Genomic DNA, 8,700 nt, shown 5'->3' on the forward strand with positions numbered 1-8,700 from the left:
TACCTATTTCTGGTTCAACCCTTGTGTTGTCCTTCAGGTCACCGGGACCCAAAGGACAACAAATAAAGTTTGTTTCTAGAGCACATTTAAACACAGTTTAAGCTGGCCAAAATGTTTGTACAAACAAAATGCTTGTACAAACTAGCACTAAGGTTCTGTATTAACCCTTGTTTTGTCCTTTGGGTCACCACGACCCAAAGGACCACACAAGGGTTAAGGGAAAAAAAAGCAGGAATTATGAATGATTGAGGCTAATCAGAGGAATAAAGGTAATGGACAATCGCAGATATGTAGGCTACTTGCACTTACTACTTGTCTGGAGTTTGCACCTTAATTGTAAGTTGCTTTGGACAAAAGCGTCAGCTAAATGTAAAATAACAATAATATGTCAAAGTTTAGTCAGGATAATGGTATGAAATTGAATACAACACCCACAAATCAATGAAAGTGGAGATCAGATCCTTAATTTCACTTGTGAAGAGCATTGTATAAAACCATCCGTGTTATTTCAGCGCAATACGGTTGAAATAAACTCAAATTTCTATTTAGAAACTTTGAAAACGAGGGGTTAAAATATGTGACTACCTTAACTCGCTGTCAGGCTGTCCTTTGCTCCAGTTTTCCACTTTGGGCCGTTCAGTCTCTCTCTGCAACAGTTACATATTTCGGTTTATAAAAGTTTCCTCTTGTCTCCACAGCGAACTGCAATTGGCCATCACGGCCATAATCCCTCGTGTTAATTATCTTGTATTTGTTTATTCCATAAACCGCTGAAAGTCTGACCCAAAAGACTAATCTGCGCCGTAATACGCTTTTCTGTAGTAATGCGTTGATAAAATATCATGTCAAAAGGAAATTTTACATTGAGTCTTTAGACTACATTTTGTAATGTGTGTTAACAAGGTTATGTAACCCCCTTGAAGTTTTGATTTGAAAATACAAAGGCCGTTTACAGAATGATAAAGGGAACAATAATATGGGATAAATTCCATCGACTTCAGCTTTGTCTTGACTGGTCTCTTTTCTGATTGGACGATCACAGTTACGCTCGGTCTGGCCAATCAGGAAGAAGCTAGGTGTATATAAGGCCGCTTTCGACACCATATTTGTACTTTTCTCTCGAACTCAACGACAGAAAAACGCGAAAAATGTCTGGAAGAGGTAAAACCGGAGGCAAAGCCAGAGCGAAAGCCAAGACCCGCTCCTCTCGTGCCGGGCTCCAGTTCCCCGTCGGCCGTGTCCACAGGCTGCTCCGCAAAGGAAACTACGCTCAGCGGGTCGGTGCCGGAGCTCCGGTGTATCTGGCGGCCGTGCTGGAGTACCTGACCGCTGAGATCCTGGAGCTGGCTGGAAACGCTGCCCGCGACAACAAGAAGACCCGTATCATCCCCCGCCATCTGCAGCTGGCCGTCCGCAACGACGAGGAGCTCAACAAGCTGCTGGGCGGAGTGACCATCGCTCAGGGCGGCGTGCTGCCCAACATCCAGGCCGTCCTGCTGCCCAAGAAGACCGAGAAGCCCGCCAAGAAGTAAACACCCGGAACCGGCTTCAACCAAACCAACAACAACGGCTCTTTTAAGAGCCACACACATCCAACTACAGAGAAATCCTTATACTAGAGTGTATATAACGTTAATTACGTTTGAATTCTTCTAACACAATGTCTTGACATGTATATCTACACAATCACTTAGTTTGTTTTCTGGTTGCATGTTTAACTTTTAAGAACGTTTAGCAAAGTTAAACGAGATAAATCACTAACTTGCCTGTAAATGCAAGCATACCAACACTAGAAAAATGTGTTAATAGACATTTACAAACAATAAATGCAATCATGTTTTTATTGGTTGAAATGGCAAATACTAACCGCCTATGCAACCTAAAAACAAACACACACACAAACTCAGACAAACACCAGTAGGATACTTCAACCAACTAAATTAATGGAAACTAAATATTAAAAGTTAATTTAACCAGCATCTATTTTTAATATTAACCCAGAAACTAAACATCCCTATTCCTGAGTGATACACAATTATTTCAGTGTAATGACATAAAGTTATCTTTCTATAATGCTACAACTATTTCCTGATTTTTGTTTCCGGGCACAAACGTTGGCCTTTGAATTCCCATGTTGGACATCGTACAGAGTTCATATGTGACAACAGCTCAACATTCTCTGTTTCTTTATACTGCTATGATGTTGAATTTTACTATCTACTTTCAATAAGTTAAACTTGTAATAAACAGACCACAGAAACGCTCACAGATGTAATTGCAACGATATCTTTATTTGATTAAAATGACAAAAACAAGAGAGAATCAGAAACATTAATCACTTTAAGGAAAAAAGATTCCTGTTAACAATTATTACTTTTCATTATTTGGATTTGGATATCTCCATCAGACTCCATGTAAATAATCAGGACTTTTAGCGTGTATAGAGCCAGCATATCTCCACCAGACTCCATGTAAATAATCAGGACTTTTAGCGTGTATAGAGCCAGCATATCTCCACCAGACTCCATGTAAATAATCAGGACTTTTAGCGTGTATATATATCATATATCATGTCATTTATATGTGGTGACTCATTGTATTTAATAGTGCATATATATATGTATATATGTGTGTATATATATATGTGTATATATATGTATATATATGTGTATATATATACATATATATACACACATATATACATTTATATATGCACTATTAAATACAATGAGTGACCAAATATAAATGACATGATACAGCTTGTGAGCACACTCGCACAAGTGAATTTAAGATGTGATTGACTTATACTTATTTTCAGAATATTTGTATAGCCTAAATATAGGGAGTTCAACACTCCTGATCAGTGCAATAATGCAGGATCAATCACTAGAACCAGCATCATAAAGACATCCAATGCAAACTGCATATGCCCGAACAGTAGCCTACAGAATATAGTTTTTAAGTTTACATTTAGTGTCCCATGTAATTTACCTTTTCAGTAGCAGTAGGCTAGTGTTACTTTAATAACCAGCATAGCTTCAATAAGCAAAGTATTAATGAAGCTACCCAGGATAGTAAATTAGGAAATAGCGTCTCAGCACTATTGCGGTTATTTTTTGTGTCTAAATCATTAATAGGTTTCGGTTTATAATATATGAACATGTGTGAGACCGTATGGTTTCAGGACTGTTGCTCGGTCAGATTTTGTATGTGGCTCTTAAAAGAGCCGTTGTGTTGTTTAGAGCAGCATGGTGAGTTTAAGCCCTCTCTCCGCGGATACGGCGGGCCAGCTGGATGTCTTTGGGCATGATGGTGACCCTCTTGGCGTGGATGGCGCACAGGTTGGTGTCCTCGAACAGGCCGACCAGGTAAGCCTCGCTGGCCTCCTGCAGAGCCATGACGGCGGAGCTCTGGAAGCGCAGGTCGGTCTTGAAGTCCTGAGCGATCTCCCTCACCAGGCGCTGGAAGGGCAGCTTGCGGATCAGCAGCTCGGTGGACTTCTGGTAGCGACGGATCTCTCTCAGAGCCACGGTGCCGGGCCTGTAACGGTGAGGCTTCTTCACTCCGCCGGTGGCCGGGGCGCTCTTACGGGCAGCCTTGGTGGCCAGTTGCTTCCTGGGAGCTTTTCCTCCGGTGGATTTACGCGCGGTCTGCTTGGTTCTGGCCATTTTAGCTTCTCAGTTTTCTCTGTGTTCACAGCTCAGGAAAGAATACTTATCGGAGTGAACAGCGGCTTTATAAAGGAACTGCCGGAGCCAGGAAAGCGCTGATTGGTCCAGATCGGGAGACACGTGGGCTGGAGCTGAGTAACTATTGGACAAAATGAATTCAAATGTAGACACTCACACAGCAGCTGGTTAGCTAACGGCTGCTGTCTCAACAATGGCACATGTAGAAAATAACAGGTTGCAAGTAAAGTTTACATTACGTACATTACTTTTTATAATAATTTGAATCTTTATTTTTTATTCTTATGGTTAATCTTTCCTGCTCGTCGTCTAGATTTAACACTTCAAAGTAAAATCGAGTTACTGTTTGATTGTCATTGTGATGTCAGAACATTATTTGTCTGAGTTGATGTTGAAAACAACTGATGCAATATTTCTTTATCATAACACATCTGGTTAGTTACACTGTCACCCAGTTCATCCACGTTATAGGAGATATAGAAGGACTTTATTATGTCTTTTGTTAAGTAGCCACAGCCTAAGTCAACTAACCTGTTCAGTTCATCTTTATTTATTTCAACTGCTCTTTCTTGAAACAGTTTGTGGTTTTCATGTAGATCTTCATATCTGCAATATCCCTGCTTCACTGTCCCTCCAATTTTCAAAATAAGTTGGATGCAGATCATTCAGATAATAAGATCTTTCCTGTTGGAATAATCTTAATTTTTCTCTGAGATATAAAGACCACAGACCACTGCTTCTGGAAATCTTTATTTTCTCATCTTAAAACAACTTGTTCAAGCTTTTAATTTGTAATTTTTTGTCTTGTTTGTTAGAGCTGAAAACAAACGGCTTCCATTTCTCTTTTTGTGATGAATTGATTTTTTTATCTGGGTTATTGTATCTATTTTTTCTGAATCAGATTCAGCTTTATTTGCCAGGTATGACGACACATACGAGGAATTTAGCTTTGGATTATACAATGTGCTATATATAGACTATAAACAGAGACAGTATAGACAGGTTGAGGCAGCAGTGCAATAAAGAGTGCGAAGTGTGCAGGAGTGAATTATTTTATGATAAATTATTATTTTAATTATGGAGCATAGTGCAAAGGAGTATTAATATATGAAGTATTATATTACAATATGAACAGCTCTGAAACAGCTGGGTGAGAATGAGCAAGACGTCTGTATCTGTGTAATATGTGTGTAACGCTGTTCTGTTTGTATATTTTATTATTTGTGTGTATAGGACCCCCCTTGAAAATGAGATGCTACATGTTAAGGGTCTATCCTTCCAGCTAAAAAGATTTAGAGGTAGATTCATAAACAAATGTTAGTTAAGAGGAGACAGTGTTACTCTCTTCTTGTGTGTTAGCGCCATCCTGTGGCGGTCAGAGGACAAAGCACTGAGAGACCATTTCCTTTTCCTCTCATATGTGGCAAAATGATGCAGGGTAATACTGAGATTACTACTAAACTACTCAAGCTTCTGAGGAGATATCACTTCACAACTAACATAATCTAACCTCCACTAAATCAGATTTTTAAACCACTAAAAAAATCCTTTGATAGACTGCATTTATATCTATGGATATTGATCTTGTTATGATATTGCAGGGCTACTATCACAGAATTGTAAATATCCCTACTGTATAGGAGTCCTAACCCTAATACTTCAACTAATGGGTGATAATGCTAAACCGCAAACAGCAAACATTACTATTCACTAGCATATTTCATGTAGATCAAAGTGCTTTGATAAAATAAATATTAGAAAAACAGTGTAAACGGACATGATAATGTTGTAGGAAATCAGCTTTTTGGTGAATGTGTGGTGGCTCTTAAAAGAGCCTTTTGGTGCACGGAGTGCAGGTTAAAGAGCCACTTTACTTCTTGGACTTCTTCGCTGCAGCTTTCTTTGCCGGAGCTTTCTTCACAGGGGTCTTCTTCTTTGCGACCTTCTTAGGGGCAGCCTTCTTGGGGGTAGACTTTACTGCTGGCTTTTTGGCAGCTTTCTTCACAGGAGACTTCTTCGCTGCCGGTTTCTTGGCTGCTGGTTTCTTGGCGGCGGTTTTCTTGACTGCAGTCTTTTTCACAGCGGTTTTCTTCTGCGGGGACTTGGCAGCGGGCTTCTTCACCTTAACGGGAGTCTTCTTGACCGCTTTGGCGGCTTTAGGCTGAGCCTTGGGGAGCTTGAAGGACCCGGATGCACCGATCCCTTTATTCTGGACCAGCTTTCCGTCGGTCACCAGCTTCTTCACGGCGGTGTTTATGCGTTTGTTAGACTTCTCCAGGTCGATGCCTTTGGTGGCCAACGTCTTTTTGATAGCGGGAAGCGACGTGCCTTTACGGTCCTTAGCCTCAGTCACGGCGTCGAGGATGAGCTTCGGGAGGGAGGGTCCGTCACTCTTGGCCCGGGGAGCTGCCTTCTTCTTGGGGGCCTTGGCCGGGGCTTTCACCGCGGGAACTGCTGGAGCTTCTTCTGCCATGTCTGTGTCTTTCTCTGTCGCGTTAACAGTCTGCTGTGTTCCCAGTCTGGCAGGAGGCGGGAGTTATAAAGCCCATGAGAACCGTGGAGAGTCAACCCACAGCCGCTCCGCTGCCCTGCTGAAAATGTGGCGACACTTTGTGTTTTCTCTTCCACAATTTGGGGATAAAAATCATATAATAGAAACGATTTAAAACAGAATAGTTATGGTAGTGGTGAGCAAACCTTCTCCCCTTCACACTGAGCTCATGTTTGGCCGCGAGGACTCGTTTATTTGATTCCAGGAGGCTTCAAACCTCTCGGATACACGGTCATTTTGGAATACTCGCAGTGAGTTTTCTTCACATTTTGTTTTAAGAAAAGCCTAAAAGTGATGTGTATTAAATGCGACAGTGGTTTTCCAGAAAGCAGAGACATGTGAGGATAGAATACAAGTGAAATAACTGCATTAATGTGTTTTATTTTGTTTAAATTTGGGAAGTTTTCAGTGGTGGTAAACACACTGGTGCTGGGTGTGAATAGGCAGTTACCTGACACAGGTTTATCCGCTGGCATTGATCCTTAACATGATGGATTTGACATGATGGGCCTCAAACACAGGTTCATAGTCCTATCTACTGCTGTACCCTGACTCTGTGTCTATCACTTCAACCAGCTTAAATTTGCCTCACAATCTTTCTGTAACATGATCTGTTCAGGTCCATGTTATTTATAATAGGCCTCATTGTGTCCGTTAATAAAAATGCAAAGAAATATGCGTAAAATTTGTTTTTTTACTAACATGAAAGCTTCAGATTGTATTGTAGGCCTATGGAAGCCCAATTCTGGTTAGCACGTTTTTTTTTTTAATATAGCATGTAGCCTACTGTTTGAAAAGGGCGAAGTAGCTCCCAAAATATTGTTTTAAATTGCCTATACATACCAAATGCAGATAGGCCTACAACAACCATATATTTTGTAAGATGCATACATCTTGGATAATTAAATGCTGTTAAGCTTCATAAATTCTGCAAGAAAATAGCTCTTAGTGAAGTAATTGTGTGGTTTTTAAAAGAGGCTTTTAACTAACTTTATCTAACAACAGGTTTACTTTGTACCTTTTCACAGCTAGTGAGTAAAAAAAATATTGTAGCTTAAATGTAAAGTGTATGAGTTATAGAACCAAGTATGACACAAAAGCAATGATAATGACCAATTAATGGCCATTATATTATATGCAATATTAAGTATTGCATATTATGGAGATTACAATAGGCTTGTTTCTTTATTGTACATGTACAAACGATTAGTGACAACATTCATGTGTACTTTATTTTTATAGAAACTGTACTCGCTTAGAAGAGGTGTGTTGCTCTTAAAAGACCCATTGGTTTAGTAGATTACAGCTGCGGGACCATTTGAGTAATTTGCAATAGAATAATAATATTGTCAAGTCTATGGTGTAATAGAACTGTGAGACACAAAGCGATAAAGACAGTAATAGTGCCCCTGATTGTTGCGATTGTTGGGACTTTGAGATTTTTGATCTAAAAACAGGTGACAACATTCATGGATAGCTTAAAAAATGGCATAATTGAATGAAATGATGCTCTTAGAAGAAGTGTGACTCCTAAAAGTGCCGATGATTTGGTGGATTACTGCACCGGGACCATTTACTTGGAGCTTGTGTACTTTTCTATAGAGTAATAGCATTGTAGCTTAATGTCAAGTCTCTTCAGTAATACAACTGTAAGGCAACAAGCAATAAAGACAGTAATAGTGCTTGTGAGTGGGGAGATTTTAAGGGAGTTTTACAAGAGACAACATTCATGGATAGTTACAAAATGAACAGAACCATGCTTGAATGAAACTTTACTCTCTTAGAAGAAATGTGGCTCTTAAAAGAGCTGTGTTGTTGGTGACGGCCTTGGTGCCCTCGGAAAAAGGGAAGCTGGTCACAGCTATAGAGTAAAAACAAAATAGTAGCCTAAATGTAAAGTCTACAGGAAGTAATAGAACAAAGTTTGACACAAAAGCAATGATAAAGACCAATTAATGCCCATTATATTATACGCAATAAGAAGTATTGCACATTATGGAGATTACAATAGGCTTGTTTCTTTATTGTACATGTAAAAACGATTAGTGACATCATTCATGGGTAGGCCTACTGTGTTTTTATATCAACATAATTGAATTAAACTATGCTCTCTTGAAGTGTGGTAATAGAAAAAAGTAAAGCTAAGACACAAAGCAATGATACAGATAGAACATTGGCCATTATAAAAACCCAATTTAGTACATTTGTAGAGATTACAAATGTTTTTTTTTTATTGCCAGGTCAACTTTAGTGTCAGATCTGCAGTATGTGCCAGACAATTGAAATTATAATTTTCCTGACCCAGTGAAAGAAAGAGGCAGGTACAACAGGTAATAATGTAGGTGTTCAGAAAATTATGATTACATTTAATATTTACAATCAATTTCAAATACTGTACTGCTAAGATCATACTTCTAATGGAAGGCAATGATAATTTGTATTAAAAAAAAAACAAAAAAA

The 8,700-nt window shown here is 39.4% G+C and overlaps 3 protein-coding genes across 3 annotated transcripts; 1 reads left to right on the forward strand and 2 right to left on the reverse strand.

The window, feature by feature from the left end:
• The first annotated feature begins 1,132 nt into the window (after positions 1 to 1,132).
• LOC114566445 (histone H2A) lies at positions 1,133 to 2,238 on the forward strand. The gene has a single exon (XM_028594915.1). It carries the CDS (start codon positions 1,149 to 1,151, stop codon positions 1,530 to 1,532), a length of 384 nt encoding a protein of 127 aa, XP_028450716.1. The 5' UTR covers positions 1,133 to 1,148; the 3' UTR covers positions 1,533 to 2,238.
• An 855-nt stretch (positions 2,239 to 3,093) lies between these two features.
• LOC114566443 (histone H3) lies at positions 3,094 to 3,691 on the reverse strand. The gene has a single exon (XM_028594913.1). The coding sequence runs from the start codon at positions 3,666 to 3,668 to the stop codon at positions 3,258 to 3,260; it is 411 nt and encodes a 136-aa protein (XP_028450714.1). The 5' UTR covers positions 3,669 to 3,691; the 3' UTR covers positions 3,094 to 3,257.
• Positions 3,692 to 5,523: 1,832 nt separating this feature from the next.
• On the reverse strand, positions 5,524 to 6,271 carry LOC114566437 (histone H1-like). The gene has a single exon (XM_028594908.1). It carries the CDS (start codon positions 6,160 to 6,162, stop codon positions 5,560 to 5,562), a length of 603 nt encoding a protein of 200 aa, XP_028450709.1. The 5' UTR covers positions 6,163 to 6,271; the 3' UTR covers positions 5,524 to 5,559.
• Positions 6,272 to 8,700: the final 2,429 nt, after the last annotated feature.

Source organism: Perca flavescens, chromosome 13 (genome assembly GCF_004354835.1).
Source record: "Perca flavescens isolate YP-PL-M2 chromosome 13, PFLA_1.0, whole genome shotgun sequence".
Classification (NCBI taxonomy): Eukaryota; Metazoa; Chordata; class Actinopteri; order Perciformes; family Percidae; genus Perca; species Perca flavescens.

Coding starts and splice junctions, on each gene's coding strand:
- LOC114566443 (XM_028594913.1), bottom strand. CDS start 3,668: ATGGCCAGAACCAAGCAGACCGCGCGTAAATCCACCGGAGGAAAAGCT.
- LOC114566445 (XM_028594915.1), top strand. CDS start 1,149: ATGTCTGGAAGAGGTAAAACCGGAGGCAAAGCCAGAGCGAAAGCCAAG.
- LOC114566437 (XM_028594908.1), bottom strand. CDS start 6,162: ATGGCAGAAGAAGCTCCAGCAGTTCCCGCGGTGAAAGCCCCGGCCAAG.